This window comes from Macrotis lagotis, chromosome X, assembly GCF_037893015.1.
Source record: "Macrotis lagotis isolate mMagLag1 chromosome X, bilby.v1.9.chrom.fasta, whole genome shotgun sequence".
In the NCBI taxonomy this organism is placed as follows: domain Eukaryota; kingdom Metazoa; phylum Chordata; class Mammalia; order Peramelemorphia; family Peramelidae; genus Macrotis; species Macrotis lagotis.
In genome coordinates this window covers 678,184,957-678,205,018 of record NC_133666.1, presented here as the reverse complement: position 1 = coordinate 678,205,018, position 20,062 = coordinate 678,184,957, and the positions used below count along the sequence as shown (strand labels likewise).

Below are 20,062 nucleotides of genomic sequence, written 5' to 3'. Positions count from 1 at the left end.
CTGCAAAAACCAAAAAGAAGAAAAAAAAAGACCCAAAATAAAATAGTAATAATAGTAGGGGTGGCTGGGTGGCAGACAGAGCATTGGCCCTTGAGCCAGGAGCACCCGGGTCCAAATCTGGCCTCAGACACCCAAAGATCATCCTGCTATGTGGCCCCAGGCAGGCCACCCAGCCCCATTTGCCCTGCACCCTCCCCCAAATAATAATAATAAAAAATGTGCTTCAGTCTTTGTTCCAACACCAACAACTCTGTCATGGGTGGATCGCATTCTTTATGATAAGTCCATCACAAAAGTTACTTCCATATTTTTCCAACATTGCCATTGCTGATCGCAACTCCCTCCTTTCTTATTTCTCCACTACCATGTACTATATTTTTCTCTCCTTTCACTCTGACTCTGCTGTAGGGTAACTGAGTAGCGCAGCAGACAGATCCTTGGTCCTGGGGCCAAGAGGCCCTGAGCCCCCATCCCTTAGGCCCGGAATCCACCTGGCCCTATGGTCCCGGACAGGTCATCCAATCCCAGCCCCTTGCAAAAAGTAAAAAAGAAAATGTGTTATATCTGACCACTCTCCCCCCATGGTCCATCCTCTCTTGCTTTATTCACATCCCCACCCCTTCCCCCTGCTCCACCCCCTTCTTACTCCAGATGCCTATACCCCATTGAGTATATATGCTGTTTCCTCTCCTAGCCACCTCTGATGAGAGCGAAGTTTCCCTCATTCCCCCTTGCCTCTCCCCTTCCATATCATTGCAATAGCTCATTGTAATAAAGAAAAATCTTATTATATGAAATATCTTGGCCTATTCCCCCTCTCCTTTCTCTTTCTCCCATTGCATTTCCCCCTTTTTTTGGACTCCATTTTTACACCATATTTTATCTTCGAATTCAGCTTTCTCCTGTGCTTCAACTATAAAAGCTCCCTCTACCTGCTCTATTAACTGAGAAGGTTCATATGAGTATTATCAGTGTCATTTTTCTATGCAGGAATACATACAGTTCATCATCATTAAGTCCCTCATATTTTCCCCCCCTCCTCCAATCTCCATGGTTCATCTGAGTCCTGTATCTGAAGATCAAACCTTCTGTTCAGCTCTGGCCATTCCAAAAGGAACATTTGAAATTCCCCTGGTTCATTGAAAGTCCATCTTTTTCCCTGGAAGAGGACATTCAGCCTTGCTGGGTAGTTCATTCTTGGCTGCATTCTAAGCTCTTTTGCCTTCTGGAATATTATATTCCAAGCCCTACGAGCTTCCAATGTAGTTGCTGCTAAGTCTTGTGTGATCCTGACTGCAGCTCCATGATATTTGAACTGTGTCCTTCTGGCTGCTTGTAATATTTTCTCTTTGACTTGGGAGTTCTGGAACTTGGCTATAATATTCCTAGGGGTTGGTTTTTTGGGATCTCTTTCTCGGGGGGATCGGTAGATTCTCTCCATTTCTATTTTGCCCTCTGCTTCTAGAATATCAGGGCAATTTTCCCATAGTAATTCTTTGAAAATGATGTCAAGGCTCTTTTCCTGATCGTAACTTTCAGGTATTCCAGTAATTTTTAAATTATCTTTCCTAAGTCTGTTTCCCGCATCAATTGTTTTTTTTTAATGAGATGTTTCACATTTTCTTCTAATTTTTCATTTTTTTTGGTTTTGAAGTAATGATTCCTGATTTCTCCTAAATTTGTCAATCTCCCTGAATTCTATTCTTTGTCTGAAGGATTTGTTCTCCTCAGAGAGTTTTCTTATCTCTTTTTCCATCTGGCCAATTTTGCTTTTTAAAGTATTCTTCTCCTCAATAACTTTTGGAACTGTTTTATCCATTTGACCTAAGCTGGTTTTTAGCATGCTGTTTTCTTCAGCATTTTTTTGGATTTCCTTGACTAAGCTGCTGACTTCATTTTCATGTTTTTCCTGCATCTCTCTCATTTCTTTTCCCAGTTTTTCTTCTAATTCCCTCATTTGGTTTTCAAAGTCTTTTTTTGAGCTCTGTCATAGCCTGAGCCAAATTTCTGTTTTTCTTGGAGTCTTTAGATGCAGGAACTTGTGCTTTCTCATCTTCAGACTGAGTATTTTGATCCTTCTTGGGCTCATTTGCAAAATATTTCTCAATGGTGTTCCTCTTATTTCTCTGCTTGCTCATTTTCCCTGCCTGGGCCTGGTTTTGGGGTGCTTCCTGATCTTTTGTGACACTCCCACAAGGGTCTCAGTGTGTGAGGCTCTGTCCTCCCTCCTGGTCTGTGAATGACCATAAGCGCCCCCCTCTGCCATGGGGCTGTGGGGGGGCCCTGCCATTCAATGGGGGGGCCTAGACTGCGATCAGGATCTGAATGTGGTCAGAGCCCCAAAGTCCTGTTCCAGAGGCAGAGGACAGAACTCTGCAGCCTCTCTCTTCACTCCCCTCCCTCAGCTCAATGGGCTCATGCCCTGGGGGCTCCTGCTTACCAGCTCCGCCTGCTTCTGTTTCCCCGATCTGGGCTGCTGAAAAACCATGCTGCTGGCTGTGTGCCCTGAGGGCTGGGCTCTGGTAGAGGTCCCCCGCTGTTCCCCCACTTTGTGCTTGGTGCTTCCTGAGGTGTAGCTTAGGAGACTCCCCCGCTGCTGTGACCTGGGGCTCCCAGCACCCTGGGGCTGCCTCCGGGAAGCTGAAGTTCTTTTGCTCTCATGGGCCACGCCTCTGGTGGGCCACCCCTCCCACCCCAGAGAGCAGGGCCTTTCTGCTCTTTTCCAGGTTACCTTGAGTAGGAGAACTGCTTCTCTGGGTCCCTTTGTGGGTTCTGTCTCTTGAAAATTTAGTTAGAGTCCTTAGTTTCGAAGTTTTATCAGAGAGCGCCTAAGACTGGATCCTTTCTTCTCGCCGTCTTGGCTCCGCCCCTTTTGTCATCTCTTATGTCATGCCGGTATCCCATCATATTTGTATATCATTTTTATTCAGACATGCTCCAGTAGCCACCAGGTTCCAGTTCTTTGTCAAAACAAAAAGAGCTCAGGGCAGCTAGGTGGCAGCTAGGTGGCGGCTAGGCGGCGCAGTGGATAGAGCACTGGCTTTGGAGTCAGGAGTACCTGAGTTCAAAGCCAGCCTCAGATACTTAATTACCTAGGCGTTTGGCCTTGGGCAAGCTACTTAACCCCATTGCCTTGCAAAAACTAAAAACAAACAAACAAACAAACAAAAGAGCTGCTATAAATATTTTTGTTTTTATTTCTTTTTTTAATCTTTTGGGCTCATATGGCTAGTGATGACAGTGGCTGATTTTGATGTTGATTTAGTGACTTTGGAGGAATAACTCTCAATTGCATTCCAGAATAGCTGAATCAGTTCAAAACTCCACCAACAGTACATTAATGTACCTGTTTTCCTGCAGCCCCTCCAGTATTTGTCTTTCTCCATTTTTGTCATCTTTGTTACTCTGATGGGTATGAGGTAGAACCTTAGAGTTCCTAGTTCAAATCCAGTCTTAGACACTTACTAGTTGTGTGACCCTGGAAAAGTCACTTTAACTCTTGGCTTGCCTCAGTTTCCCCATTTGTAAAATGGGGATAATATAAGTGTCCAATTCCCAGGATTGTTGTGAGGATTGAATGAGGCAATGATTGTAAAGTTCTTAGCCTGGTTCCCAGCACAGAGTAAGGTACTTGATAAATGTTTACTGAAATGGGATTATTAGCTATCATGATTGATTTTCATTTCTATAATCATTATTAATTGAATATTTTTCATATTTCTGCTGACAGCTTGGTTGTCTTTGAAAATTACCTGTTTGTATCCTTTGACTATTTTTCAATTGAAGGATGATTCTTATTCTTAAAAGTTTAAATCAGTTCCTTATATAATTTGGAAATAATACCTTTATAAGATAAACCTATGGCAAGGATTTTTCCTCGTTAACTAATTCACTTCATTTTAGCTGCATTGATTTAGTATGTACACAACCTTTTGAATATTCTATAATCAAAACTGTCCATCTCATCTTCAGTGATCCCCTCCATGCCTTATTAGTGTATATATCCAAAAGGTGACATCTAAGGAGCTAGCATTCTAATGGAAAAAACACGTAAAAATCAATAACTACAAGGTAAATATTGTTGTTACAAAAATCTTAGAGAGGTTTGAATTTTAATAGTTATTAAAATCAATAACTATTTAATTTCAATTATACTTAATAGTCACTAAAACTTAAAACTGCAGTGAGACTTTTGGAATACCCCATCCAGAGTAGAGAAATTGGTAAGTAAAAAGTGAAGCAATCCTTTATACTGTAAAACAGCATAAACAATAGCCAGAAAAGAAATTGGATGCTGAATAATTATAATGGCCAAATCTGCCTGTGAAGAATTAAGAAAATTTGACTCCTGCTCTTCTTTTCAGAGGCAAGGTGCACATGGTTGCAGAATCCCATACACACACACACACACACACACACACACACACACACACACACACATATATATGAAATATGTCAGACGGGGTCAAAACAGGGTACCCCCCACAGCACCTTTTTATCTATTCTTTGTTACAAATGGCTTTGGGGAGGTAATAGGATGGGAAAAATAATTTGAAAATCAAGATGACACAAATTCCCCTCTGCCCCAACAAGATATCAATTAATAAAAAAAAAAAAGACAGACTAAGTGAAGAAAGAAGTAAGAATTCAAGTTCCTAGAGTTTCAAGAGTGGGTTCTAAAAAATGCAATTAAAAAAAAAACCCTACCATTTATATATAGAATTTTAAGGTTTGGGAAATTCTGATTCTCATCATTTTTTTTATTTCTCCAACAATCCAGTGAGCTATAGATGCTAATGTCATCCCCTTTTTAGAAATGAGGAAACTGAGGTGAAGAAAGGTACAGTGAATTGTTCCAGAACTACACAAATATACAAATGTCAAAATCAGGATTCAAATCCAAGTCTTTCTGACTACATACCTAGCTCTCTATCCATTTTTACAGTCTGTTATTTCTCTATAAATTTGAGACTCAATTATTATCATACCCTGGAGATTCATTCCACAGATATTAGAAGTTAAGTCACCATGGAAATAACAGTGAATTGGGAGTCAGAGAAACCTGGGCTTGTATCCTATCTATTGGGGGCATCATGTATGTAAAATGAAGTGATGGAAAGGTCCCTTACTATATTTAAATCTCTTATCCCAATTTTTGATGTAGGAGAACCTTTGGGCATTTGGGACTTTGGTCATCAAACTGATATTCACCTTCAGAATAATTCTCCTTGGCACACAGTCTCCTTCACCTTACATCAATATGGTTGGCTAAAGAAGTATTCAGGACCCTGGACAGGTCCTGCTTTGTTGGCCTCCTTCTCTAAGACTGTATTCATCTCAGTGATTCTGGATTAAAAAAATCAGGATTAACTCTGAAGAGAAACTGATGTTACTAAAGTGAGAGAGACAGATGGTGCAGTGAATAGAGCACTCAGCCTGTAATTGGGAAGACCTGAATTCAAATCCAGCTTCAGTCACTTATTAACAGTGTGAGCCCTGAACAAGTCACTTCACCTTTCCTTGCCTCAGTTTCCCTAACTGCAAAATGAAAATAAAAATAGCATTGACCTCCCACATCATTGTGAGGATTGAATGAGATAACGTTTGTAAAGCTCTTAGCATAGTCTAGAATACAGTAGGTGTTTAATAAATTCCTACTTCCTTTCTTGCTTCCCTTCCTCCTTGCTTCATTTCTTTCCTCCCTTTCTTCCCTCTTCCTTCCTTTTCTTCCTTTCTTCTCTCTCTTACTTCATCTTTTCCTCCCTTCTCTTCCTCTTTCCTTCTTTCTGTCATTTCCTCCCTCCTTTCTCCTTATTTTCTTCCCTCTTCCTTTTCCTTTCATCCCTTCCCTTGTTCCCTTCTTCCCCTTTCCTCCTTTCCATTCCTTCTTTCTTCCCTTTCTTCCTTTCCTTCCTCTTTTCCTTTCTTCCCCTTTCCTTTCCCTTCTTCCTTTGTTTCCTTCCTTCTTGTTTTCTCCTTTCCCCTCTGCTTTTCCTTCTTTCCTTCCTTTGTTTCCTACCTTCCTTTTTTCCCTTCCCCCCTTTCTCTTTTCCTTCTCATCCATCCTTACTCCCTTTCTTTCTTCCTTTCTGTCTTCCTAAGTACAACCTGAGTTGGGAGTGGAAATGGAAATTGGAGGAGCAATGGAGGAATAATGATCCATTTGTGACCTATCCCACCTCAGCTAGAAAAGTAACAAACTATAGAAATTGGGGTTGTTATTATGAAATAAACAACAAAAAGAAATCCTCAGGTTATCAAGTGAGAGTCTTTTCTCACCAAAAAGTCCTGAGAATTCTTCAACATGAGAAATCTAGACCACAAAGCTGAGGCTGTAAAACACACACACACACACACACACACCACCACCACCACCACCACCACCACCACCACCACCACTACCACCATCTTCTCCTTTATCCTGCCTCCACTGGGAACCTTGGAAAACTCTCCAAGTCCCCCTGCTCCACACAGTGCTTGGAAGTTTATAGAGTTCTCAGGGGACTCCAGTGCTCCCTGGAAATGCCCACTGTCCCTGAGCAGGGCTTTTTATAGCCCTACTTCAATCCCTGGGTCCTCAGACTTGAACCAGCAAGGACCACTGGGGGAGCAGGGGAAGAAGAAGAAGAAGAGACAAATACACAGGTATGAAAAAGAGAGCAAGGTTGAAAGGAAGCTCCCAGTTTAACCATTTATATACTGACCAACAGACAGGGCTACCAGGGTCCCCATCCATACTTGATTCTCTTATGTATCATATATATATATATATATATATATATATATATATATACATATATATATGTGTGTGTGTGTGTGTGTGTATACATATATATATATATATGTATGTATGTATGAAAGAGAGGACAAGAAATGTTGTAGTGAGAATGATGATAATTGAGCACAGAGAGCTCAACTCTTTTAATTCCTGTTTGTGTCATTGGGCAAGAAAGCTCATAGGGGTGTGTATATATACACACAGACACACAGTAAACTCTAGTAGCCCCCTATTAGGGCAGTTAGGTGATGCCATAGTAGCTAGAATAGAAGACTTGAAGTCAGGAAGACCTGAGTTCAAATCCAACCTCAGATCTTACTTGCTGGTGACCCTGGGCAACTCATTTGATCTTAGTTATCTCAGTTTTCTCATCTGGAAAATGAAAAATGTGAGGATCAAATGAAATAATACTTTAAAACATCTGGAACATAATAGGAGCAACATAAATGCTTATTTTCTTTTCTGTACTTTCCACAATGTGACTCTAGGCATGTCACCTCAATTCTCTTGGTTTCAATTTCTTCATCTATCAAATGGATTCACAAATACTTATTTTTGTTTTTTTGTTTTTCAAGGCAGTGGAGTTAAGTGACTTGCCCAAGGTCATACAGGTAGGTAATTATTAAGTGTCTGAGGCTGGATTTGAACTTAGGTCCTCTTGACTCCAGGGTCAGTGCTCTATCCACTATGCCACCTAGCTGCCCCAATTCACAAATACTTACACCACCTATCTTAAAGAGTTGTTGGGAGGGCAAAAAGTCACAAGAGTTCCAGAATCTCTACCTTCTGCACTCCCCACTCAACTCATAACCAGGGAAGATGTCTGATCTGACTTTTAGAATCCACCATGATGTGAATGGATGACATCACTGCCACTCAGTCACAGAAGTTGGCAAGCTCCAAGGATGACCAAAATGGCAGCAGCTTTACCTTTCAGGGGGAGCGCTGTCCGTGTTGCTGCTGTGCCGCCTCTGCATCTTTCTTAACACCTGAAACCAAAATATCCCATCAGGCATCTGAGCTGAAAGCCTCCACCTCCCCCCATTTGGGTCTCCATGGCCTCAACTGTAAAAGGACAGGGCCTTTAAAGGTTATGATAAAATCATATCTTATACCTCTGATCTAAGGCCCCTTCCATCTCTGACCTTCCTTGTTCTAAGGTCCATCCCAGTTCTGGTATTCCATATTCTAAGGCCCCTCCCAACCCTGACTTTCCATTTTCCCAAGGTCCCCCCATCTCTGTCATTCCCTGTTCCAAGATCCCTCCTATCTCTAACATTCTTACTTCTAAGGTCTCTTCCATCTCAACAGTCTCTGATTTAAGGCCTCTCTCAGTTCTAAAATTTCCTTTTCTAAGGCTCCCTCCCAGCTCTGACATTCCCTGTTCCAAGGTCCTTCCCATCTCTGACATTCCCAGTTCTAAGGTTCCTTCCATGTCAGACATTCTGTTTTAAGGCCTCTCTCAGTTCTAAAATTTCCTGTTCTAAGACCCCTCCCATCTCTAATATTTCATGTTCTAACCACTCACCCACCCAGCCCTTCCCACACTCCTCTCTGACATTCAAAGAAATCATAAATCCTGTCCTTAGATGCTCTGCATTCCCAAAGCTGTGATGCAGGCCTGTACTATCCACATAGCAACCACTGTGAGATCACCATAGCAACAGCACCAAGGCAACTTGGGCCCACACTTGGCAACAGACCGAGCCCTTAGGGGACCATGTGCTCACAAGGACTGGTCTATTTTGGCCACCTGTTTTCCTGACCTCCCTGATCCCAACATTTTTTACTATGGAACCAAGGTCAAATTAGTTCCAAGGAAGAACTAGCAGGGGAGGCAAGGGGACCAGTTAGGATTGCCAGCATTCTGAGGATATGGCATGGGTCATGATGGGGACAGGGTCAAAGAGGCTTTCTATTTCTAGGAGTTTACTGGATTGTATATTTCTTCAGGGTAAGGTCCATGGAATGGTCACTGTCTATATGCTTCATATTTTTTTCAAATAATGCATGATTTCCTTACAGAATCTAAGGTCCTTAAAATCAGGGATTATTTTTCATTTTTGTTTATTTTCTCTTGGATCTATGGGACACATAGTAGATGCTAAATAAATATCAAAGAATAGCAATGAATTGAATAATTTAATTGGAGACCACAGCACTATGGCTCTTCATAAACTACTACAGAATCCTCCAGAAAATACAAGAAAACTGAGGACCACATGTCAACTAATTGAGTGTTTATTAAGCTCCTAGTGTAAGCACTGTGGATAGATACAAAGACAAAAACAGTCCTTGCCCTTGGAGAGCTTATATTCTGTCAGGGGAAACAAAATATACATTCTAAAATGAATAGTTTTATATAGTATGTTCAATTTAAATTTAAAGTAGTTTCAGAGGGAGGGGAGAGACTGTAGCATCTGAGACTGAAAAACATTTTGCATGAAATAAGGGTTATACTAGATGACTGTAAGGTTCTTTCCTAATCTCAACCTATGATTCTAGTGATCAAAGGAGTTTCACCTACTTTGGGGAGGTACAGAAAGAAAAAAAATAAAGACAGGCAGTTTTGTTGTTATTTGGTCATTTTAGTTGCGTCTGATTCTTTGTCACCAAAGATACTGGAATGGTTTGCCATTTCCTCTCTAGTTCATTTTACAGATGAGAAAACTGAGGCAAAGAAGCCCAAGTGACTTGCCCAGGGTCACAGAGTTCGTAGGTGTCTGGATTTGAATTCAGGGCTTCCTCACTCAATGTCTGGTATTCTATCCACTGTGCTATCTAGCTGCCATGATTGGCAGAATAACTTCTAAGAACATGGTGAAGATAGCCCCTCCATCTTGTGCCCTAGGCAGATTTCTTCTAGAGAGACAGCTATTAATTAAAGAACATGGAATGTTGGATTAGAATAAAGTTGTTGTGAAGGTCAAATGAATAATATTTCTTCTGTGCTTTAGGGTTAACACCTAAAGCCTATATAAATGGTAACTTACTATTGCTTTGATGATTATTACTATTACAATAATTATTATAATGATAAACATTACTCTGTTTAGTTCTAGACATCACATTTTAGGAAGGACTTTGAAGAGCTGGAGAGTGTTCAGAAGAGGAAAGTCAGGATAGTAGAGGTCATTTCAAAGTTTGAAGGGGTTAGAAGGTTTACCATAGAAAAGAAGAGACTTGGGGTAGGGGATAAGATGGTCGTTTTCAAGTATTGGAAGGGCTAGCCTGTGAAAGAGGGATTAGTTTTGTTCTGTTTGGTCCAAGGGGGCAGAACTAGAAACAACGAGCAGAAATTTCAGCAAGGTAAAATTAATCTTGCCACAGAGCAGGCTGAATTTAATCAATTCTTGTAGAAATGACTAGCAATTAGATTGTCCCCTCCTTGAGGGCAGAGGCTGGTCTCTTTGTGTATTCTCAGCCCTGAAGAACTTTTCCCATGTCTTATCCACAGTAGGTTACTAGTAAATATTCATAGGCTTGAATCTCTACTCTTGCTCCTTTGGGGTGTCCCCATCTAGGTGCCCCCACGTATTCACAGGATGATGGAGAAAATTAGAAGTCTTAGAAACTGGTTTCATCATCCAGAGCATCCCTACAGCTGTGATATTCTTAGTTACAAAGTGATATTCCTATAGCACAATGTGGACCTCATCACTCCCCTGCTCAAACAACCCCAGGGCTCCCTATTACCTGTAGAATAGAAAGACAGCTCCTCTGCTTGGCCTGGAAATCTTCACTTCTGTTTACTTTTCCAAATGTATTGTGCATTAAGCTCCTTTTGGGTTTCCAGGTTCAAGTCAGAATGGACCCCTTGCTGAGGCTTTGCCTAAGACATTTCATGCTTTACCTTGATTTCTCCTGTGCCAGGAATGTGTTCCCTCCTCCCTCTGTTTCTTAGAATTCTGAATTTCCTTTTAAGTTCAGATGAAACACAACCCCCTCCATGAGGCCATTCCAGCTGCTGGTCCCTCTATCCTGAAATACTTTGTGACTACTTTTCATTGTTACTATGTATACATGCCCTTTCCATCAATATTATATAGTTCTTTGGAGGCAGGCTCTGTTTTCTGTTTTGACTTTGTATTAGCAAGTCCTCATTGAGTGACTGAGGAATGATATATATAAAACAACAAATTCTGTTCAATGCTCACTGATTGTCTAATTAGGAACATCCATGCACTAGTCCTGGTTAGAGAGTGTGCAGATCTCAGGGGCACAAAAAACTGGGTTCAAATCCTACTCCTGACGTGTACATGGATCTCTGTGGGTCTGTAAAATGAAAGGCCTGGGCTCAATGATCTCCAAGGTCTCTTCTAGATCGATATCTAGAACTATTCTATTGTTTATTCCTTTTGTGCACAAGTCATTTAACCTCTCTGTGATGGCATTTCCCCATCTATAAAATGGACATAAAAATAATTTTTTTAATTTTTAAATTTTTTTTTAGATTTTTGCAAGGCAATAGGGTTAAGTAGCTTGCCCAAGGCCACACAGCTAGGTAATTATTAAGTGTCTGAGGCCAGATTTGAACTCAGTTCCTCCTGACTCCAGGGCTGGTGCTCTATCTACCAACCTAGCTGCCCCTTAAAAATAACTTTTTAAAAAAATTGTCATAAATTTTTTTTTTACAAATTTACAAAATGAGGTTTTACCCTCATTTTATAGATGAATGAACTGAGTTTCAGAGAGCCTCAAAGGAATAAAACAGATAAGGTGCATTAAAACTTTAAAGTACCACACACACAGAGCTGCTATTATTATTATTATTATTATGATCAGAGTTCTAGAGGTGGAAGGACTTTACAAGTCATCTAGATTGAACTCCCCATTTTATTACAATTAGTAAAGATAATAACCAATTATATCTGATTATACATAATAATGTTATATATTGATATAATATGAAATATATGTATTATATAATATAATATATATTACTTAACTGTTAATAATAACTATTATTTGTAAAACACTGAAGCTGTACTAGTTAGCTTTTTGTAGTCATCTTTATATTATTTATTACATATAGTTGCATTATAATAGACTATAACATGTAGCATAATAAGCTATAGTCTATATTCTAGGCTTGAATATTATATGATATGCTATAACATATACATGAAGGTTTTAGCAAACCTTTAATTAGTGATATTTTTACAGTAAATTATAATTGACAATATTATAATATATAATTATTCTAGTAAATTATATCATAATTTATGATATATTGTATATTATAATAGTAAATGCTATTATTATAGATCATATTTTGAATATGTGATATAAATACATATTATCATAGATATAATATCATAATATAATTATTCTAATAAATTCGAATAAATTACAATATATGTTATAATATTTATAGAGCTATAATTATACATTTGATTATAATAGTTTGTTTTTATTGTTCAGTTGTTTTCAGTTATGTCTGGGATTTTCCTGGCAAAGATACTGGAATAGTTGGTCATTTCTTTTCACAGCACATTTTACAAATGAGGAAACTGAGGCAAACAGGGCGAAGGGACTTGTTCAAGGTCACACATCAAGAAAGTCTCTCAAGTCAGATTTGAATTCAGAAAAATGAGTTTTCCTGACTCCAGGCCCTTACTATTTATTGTATCACCTTAACTGCCTACAATAATGGTATTTACTGATTAATTTAAGGTTTGTAAAACACTTTACACCTATTATCTTTTTTAATAAATGAGGAAACTGAGACCTAGGGTGACTTACCCATGTCACACTGGTAACACAAGACAGAACCAGTATTCAGACTCAGGTAGTCTAATTTCTGAGCTAATGGTCTTTCCACTGTACCACACTACCACCTGAAGGATTATTGTTGTCTTTCCTAATAAAGTATAAGTTTCCCCAAAGAGGAGGTACCAGGTCTTTTCTTCGTTCCAGAACAGACAAGCTAAGACAGACAGAGAGAGAGAGAGAGAGAGAGAGAGAGAGAGAGAGAGAGAGAGAGCACAGCTGCTCCCTCTGCATTGCCCTGTTCTTTGTCTTCTCTATGATCTCCAAACTCTCAACCCAATAATTCTTTCTTAACTCCTATACTGGCTATACGTTTCCTTCCTCCTCCTTCCACTCCTTGGTGAACCTGTTAAATCTTTTACTGACATCTTCTCTATAGTCCCTTACCCCTTTATCATTTCATCAGTTGTACCCTGACTAGCATTACCAAACCATACCATCACTTCGGGCTGAGACTGGAGAAAGTCACAAAATCATCTTAACTGGGACTATTACAAATTTATGTTATGGAATCTCAACTGGGTTCTGACTACATTCCTCCCATATGTCTTATCAGCTCACCAGTCCATCCTCCACATTCTTCTAAACCTTTTCATCCATCCTCAGATCTCCTACAACTCCCTTTCCCCACATTTTCTCAACAGAGAACCCTGCACCATATTTGACTGAAAAAATTGAAGCCATTGGTTAAGAGTTTCTTCTCACCTTTCTTACCTCCTATCCCTCAGGTGTCTTCTGTAATTCTCTTCTCCTTTACCTCTATCTTGCATGATGAGGTGACTTAATTCTTTACCAAGACTAACCCCTACCTGCTTAAATGAGACCATTCCATTCCATTCCATCTCCTTCCATAATCTCTTCTTCTATCATCCCCATTCTATCATTTCTCCTCAATCTTTGTCTACTGGTTGCTTCCCTACTGGCTACAAACATGTCCATGTCCCTCCCATTCTCCAAAACCTTCACTTGACCCATCCAACCCCAATAGCTATTGTCCTATATCCCTTCTGTCCTTCAACAGCTAAATTCCTTGAGGAGTCTACCTCCAATAAATGACTTCACTTCCTCTCTTCTCTTTCTCTTCTTAACTCTTTGCAGTCTGGTTTCCAACCTCAGTCTTCAACCAAAACTGCTCTTTCCAAAGTTACTAATGATCTTTTAATTCCCAAATCTAATGACCTTCTCTCAATGCCCATTTTCCTTGACCTTTCTAAAGTTTTTTATACTGTTGACACACTTTTTCTAAATACTCTTCACACTCTTCTCCTGGATACTCTTTTTTTCTTGTAAGTTTTTAGGCCACTCTCTCCTGATTCTCCTCCAACTATCTAACAGCTTCTCCTGTCTACTTTACTGTATCTTCATCCATATCAGTCCTGCTTAAGGTGAGGATTCCCCCAAGGATCTATCCTGAGCCCTCCATTCTTCTCTCTCTAAACTACTTCACTTGGTGATCTCATCAGCTACTCTGGTTTCAATTATCATCTCTATGCAGATAACTCATATCTACTCATGTAGCCCTAAGTTCTCTCCTAATTTCCAGACTCATGTCTCTGATTGTCTTTTAGACATCTTGTAATACATGTCCTGTTATGTAGACAGCAATATGAACTGAACAACATGTCCAAAACTGAACTCTTATCTTTCCTCCAAATGCTTTCCTTTTCCTAATTTCTCTATTACTGTAAAAAGGTTCCATCATGCTCTTGTCACCCAGTCTCACTATGTAGTTATCATTTTCAGCTCCTCATTCTCACACAAACCAGCCCCCTCCAATCATTTGCCAAAGCCTTTCACTTCTCAGTTTCTCAGATGTACTTCCCTCTCTCCTCTAATATTGCCTCCACCCTGGTAGAGGCCCTCATTACCTCAGACCTGGACTATTATAATATCCTGTTGTGGATCTGTCTGCCTCAAGTCTGTCCCTACTCCAGTTCTTCCTCCATTCATCTAGCACAGATTTTTTTTTTAGGTTTTTGGCAAGGCAAATGGGGTTAAGTGGCTTGCCCAAGGCCACACAACTAGCTCATTATTAAATGTCTGAGACCGGATTTGAACCCAGCTACTCCTGACTCCAAGGCTGGTGCTTTATCCACTACACCACCTAGCCGCCCCCAGATTTTTTTTTAACTGGCATATATGACCATATTATTTCCCCATTCAATAAACTTCATTGGTTCCTCATCCTCTCCAGAATGAAATATAAAAATCCTCTGTCTAGTTTTTAAAGCCCTTAGGGGCCCTTCCTGTCTTCCCAGTGTTCTTACACCTCACTCCCTTCCATAATCTCTGTGGCTCAGTGACACTGTCCTCTATGCTAATCCTCCCATGGAATATTCTATTTTCTGACTTGGAGAAGTTTCACTAGTTGGTCAACCATGCTTGGATCATTCTCCCTCCTCGTTTCTGCCTCCTAGCTTCCTTCAGGTCCCACCTACAATCCCATATTCTTCAGGAAGGCTTTTGTAGTCCTCCTGAATCTTAGAGCCTTCCAGAGATGACCCCCCAATTATTTCTTTTTCATACATAGTGGTTTTCATGTTATCTCCTCTGTTAGACTTCGGTGCTCTGGAGAGCAGGGCCTGGTTTGTTTTTGTTTGTTTGTTTGTTTTGATTTTAGATTTTTGCAAGGGAAAAATGGGCTTAAGTGGCTTGCCTAAGGCCACGCAGCTAGGTAATTATTAAGTGTCTGAGGTTGGATTTGAACTCAGGTACTCCTGACTCCAGGGCCGGTACTCTATCCACTGTGCCACCTAGCCACCCCGGCAGGGCCTATTTTTAACCTTTCCTCAGATTTCCAGCACCTAGTACAATGCTTGATTCACAGCTGGTGCTTATCATATGTAAGCTTACTGATTAATAAGGACATTAATAGAGAAGCTGGATTCATTGACTTACTAGCTTATTCTTCCCAACTCTGAGCCTCAATTATCTCATCAGCAAAATGGGGGGATTGGATTGAAGGGCTGTTGGGATCCTTCCATTACTAAACCTATGATTTTAGGATGCTGTGCTGGGCTGTAAGGGGTTACATGAACAGAGCAGCTTGGTTTTCCTAAGTGCCCCAAGACTCACGTTTCCTGTTTTACAACTATTGCTCAAACAGTTTACAAAAGAGAAAATACCCAAGAATTAGAGCACCTTGGAAGCCATCTGCACCCCATCCCCAATACCTATAGAACCCTCTCTATGACAGCCCCTAAAGTGGCTTATCATCCAGCCTCTGTCTGAGCAATCCCAATGACAGGGAATTCACTACCACCAGGGAAGCTCATTCTCCTTTTGGACAGCTCCCATTAGTAGGAAGCTTTGTAAGACTATATATACCTTCCTGAAACTTTCACATGTTGTTCCTGGAGCCAAGCAAAACAAACTTAAACAGTCTTTCCCAAGTTAACCCATGAGATACTTGGAAGGCAGAGATAAGGTTTCTCTTGATTTTTTCTTTTTTCTCATGCCAAATGTCCCCAGTTCCTTCAACTGCTCTTATGAATCCTACTGGAAGCAAAGGGTCAGCTAAGAGTTTTAGCTGGGTTTTCTCTATGACTGTGGATAACTCATTTCAGTTGAGCTTCAATTTCCTTATCTGTAAAATGTGTGTGTGGGGGGTGCCCTTTCTGACTCACTGGATTGTTGTTAGGAAAGTGTTTTGTAGACTATAAAGGACTTAAGGGCAGCAATGGATAGAGCACTGACCCTGGAGTCAGGAGGACCTGACTTAATACTTACATAGTTGTATGACCCTGGGCAAGTCACCTAACACCATTGCCTTGTAAAATTAAAAACAAATAGAATATAAAGGTCTCAGCTCTGACATTCCTTGTTCTAAGACCCCTGCCAGGTTTCACATTTACTGTTCTAAGGTCCTCCCAGATCTGACATTTTCTGTTTTAAGACCCTTCCCAGCTCTGATATTTCAGGCTTTAAGCTATGACCCCAGGTCTAAAAGTCTATGATTCTATCATTGGAACACACACACACACACACAGACATCTTACCTGGTTTAAAGTTGTGAGCCACATGGACTTTAGAGCCCCATGACGATGGGACCTGAAGTTGGTATTTAAGACCAGTGGGGTGTTCACCCCTGGAGACAAAGTTCGGGGAATGGTGACTGGGAGAACTGGTGGATCCCGGCAAGAGCAGACCTTCCCTTCTTCCTCTTTCCCTTCTCTGGAGGCACTCAATGGTCAGGTGAACTTGTACAAAATCCTATAGAGAAAATACAACAATGATATTTTGCTGTCATGGTTTCCAGCTAAGATGGTTTATGCTTTCCTGGATACCCAAGATTTGACTCTGCTTTTCTCTCTTTCCCACGACCTTAGGAGTATCTCTGTCAGGTCCATCTCTAGACTTTCCTGCTTTGATGCATTCTGTTCAAGTTGCCAAATAACTTCTATGATTCTATAACTTTTCTACTCAAACTTTTTCAGTGGCTCCTTATTATATAAAATTCAAATAATTAAATAAACTTCAAATTCCTTTGCCTGGCATTCAAGGCTCTCCACAATCTGCTTAGAATCCTCCTCTATCCCCAATGTACTTTCCAACTTTCTCTTCTCTTCTGATTCCAGTTTGTCATAATTATCAAATGCTTTCCCTTTTTTTCTAAACCTTCAATCATGTGATTTCTTAGGCCTGGATTGCCTCTTCCTCTATTCACCTCTCATCTTTATCTGCTGAAATCTGACCTATCCATCCTAAAGACCTAACTCTAATGCCTCTTCCTCCAAGTAGGCATCCCTGTTTCCTTTAAGGTTAGCTAGGTGGTGAAGTGAAAAGAATGATGAACCTACAACCAGGAAGACCTGAGTTCAAATCTGTCCTCAGATAATTACTAACAGAATGACCATAGACAAATCACTTAACCTTGCCTATCTCAGTTTCCTTATCTATAAAATGGGGTTAATAGCAGCACTTACCTTTCTAGGTTGTCTGAGAATAAAATGAGATGATATTTGCGGAGTACCTGGTTTATGGTAGGCATTACATTATTATTTTTATTCAGAAATTCTCTACCTTTCCTTAGAAGTCTGCCTCCCACAGAACTTCTCTTAACATTAATTTTGTTGTGTTTTGTACCAGAATAATTTTTGTTTATGTCACATCCCACTCTAGCCTCACCCCATAAATCTATGAATTGGTGAATTTTTAAAATAATTTATCTAAACTGGAAGACCAAACTAGTAGACTCTTTCTGGTATAAAGTAAGTGCTTAATAAGTGCTTGTTGTCATAAAGTTTTAAAAATTGGTACCACTGGGGTGGCTAGGTGGCGCAGTGGACAGAGCACTGGCACTGGAGTCAGGTGGACCTGAGTTCAAATCCAGCCTCAGACACTTAATAATAACCTAGCTGTGTGGCCTTGGGCAAGCCACTTAACCCCATTGCCTTGCAAAAACCTAAAAAAAATATTGGTACCATGGAGAGCATGTTGAATTTGGAGACAAGAGGGATTGGTTAGAATTTCAGGTCTGCTTCTTCTTAACTGTGTGACCTAAAACAAATCACTTTATCTGGGCTTGTTTTTAACTGCAAAATGACAAGATTGGCCTTGATGGACTGACAGGACCTTTGTAATTTTAAACCTGTGATTTTTTTTTTATTTTTAGTAAATTGAACAGCTCCCACACTCTGACCCACAATGAAAGAATAATGGGAAGACAGGCTTTTTTTTTAAATTGTGTCCAGTCCTATGATCCTTTCTATGTCCCTGCTTCCTTCATCTTAAAAGGGGGGTATATGTGTATATTGATGGCTTTTGAGGTCCCACCAGCTCTAAAACTATGCCTTTATTACCATTTCTGTGGTGTAGGGAGCTCCCCAGTGGAGAACTTATTCTATTAAATTGACACATATTGTCCTCTGAAGGCCCATCTTTTTGAAAGGAGGATGCTTTGTTTCACAGTCATATAGGCTACATTGCAGCTTTCCTAACGACATCAACCCTCTTACAAATGTGTTGGTGACAAAGTGGGTGGGTGTCCACATGAGAAGAATGAAGAAGCTCTGGGTGGGGATGCATCCCTCTCCAAAGCTGCCACCCTCAACTCATCAACAGCAGAAGCAACTCAAGGCTGGCACCATCACCAAGCACAGTTACATGAGAAAGCGATTTACCAGAACTTGCCATCCAGATCTAAGCTGTCCCTAGATTCTCAAAGCCTTACATCTTCTTAAGTGAAAAAAGTACCTTTTCATCCAACCAATCAATTAGCACTTATTGGGCTCTGTTTGCTGGACAATAGGATGACTGTCACCATTCCATTAATACACCCCCTTTACAGGTTTCTTTTAAACGTCAGACCTTTTTCTAGAACACAGGTGCAGAATGCAAATAACCATCTCAATTTTTGTAAAGTGAAAAAAAAATCTCATTTTGGAATTTTCTCTCCTGTCTGTCTCTTTCTCTCTCTGTCTTTGTCTATTTTATTCTCTCTGCCTCTGCCTCTCCATCTCTGCCTCTGTCTTTCTCTTTTCTTGGCCCATGTGATCCCCCCCAGGTTTGGAGCCAATCTCATTTGACACCCCCCCCTTCCCCAGCCCCTAGGTCTCGCCCTGGTACCCCAGAAAGGTTGCCCCGTGCCTTCCAGCCCTTGCAGCGCTTTCATCCGCTCCCATAGGCCTCTGCGTGGCTGCATTTCAGGGTCTGCACGCCTCAAGCATCCCTTGGCCGAGCTGCGGCGTTGGGCGGGCAGCCAGGCTGCACGTTCAGCCGCAGGTGCTGGCCCTGCAATCCGGGCCCGCCCAGACCTCTGCGGGCTCCTGGGGAGGGGTGGAGTGGGGGAAGGGCTGGAGCCGCAGCGGAGGAACTCCAAAAGCCGACTTCTTTCTTTACCTGCAATCACAGCTGCATCATTCATGTCCTGCCCAGCCAATCAGCTGGGCCGCCAGGCGACCACGTGACTTCCGACTTCTCCCTCCCCAGCCCCTGGTCCAACCCTTTCCTCGGGCCGGAGCTCGGCTCGGGACGTCGGCGCTAGGACCGACGCGAAGCCTCCTCCGGCCTCCCGCCACTGAAGGTCCGCCTTCCCCCGCGGCTGCAGCCAATAGGAAGGTTCGGAGCCGATCGAACGGCGCCCGCGCTGCCCAATGGCCAGCGAGCTCCGTTGGGGCTGGGTCGCCGGGGCGAAGGGGCGGGTGGGAGCCCGAAGGAGCGGCTCGTGCTTGGGCTTGGCTGCGGGCGCGCGCGGCCCCGGGGCTGGAGGCGGGGGCGCTGCGGAGCCCCGCGCTGGCCCGTGCTGCTGCGGCCGGCGGGGGACGCCTTGGCCTCGCCCGCGGCCGAGCCGGGGTGGGGGGGGAGGTGGCAGAGAGGAGGCTCGGGCCCGACCCCGGCCCCCCCCACCCCCCGCCTTTAGCCCGGCCCCGGCGTGCGGGAGGCGATGGGGCGGGGGCCCCCGCGCCCGGCTGAGCTGAGTTGCCGCATTGGGGGGCGGGGCTCGGGGCCCTCCGCCCCCCCAGGGCTGCCGCCGGCCGCGATGGGCCCCGCAGCCCCACCCGCCCCCGGGCC

General features: G+C 41.9%; 1 protein-coding gene across 3 annotated transcripts in view; it reads right to left on the bottom strand.

Moving 5' to 3' along the window:
• Window positions 1-19,741, bottom strand: part of RNFT2 (ring finger protein, transmembrane 2) — an 89,036-nt gene extending 69,295 nt beyond the window's left edge. The window contains exons 1-3 of one of the 3 annotated variants that reach the window (XM_074205902.1): window positions 19,391-19,741; window positions 16,549-16,762; window positions 7,709-7,767 (exon numbers count right to left, since the gene is read on the bottom strand). In XM_074205902.1, coding sequence (XP_074062003.1) covers window positions 7,709-7,767; window positions 16,549-16,572 — 83 coding nt within the window. In that variant the 5' untranslated portion in view covers window positions 16,573-16,762; window positions 19,391-19,741. The other 2 variants (XM_074205904.1, XM_074205903.1) reach the window with 2 other exon arrangements.
• Between the last annotated feature and the right edge of the window lie 321 nt (window positions 19,742-20,062).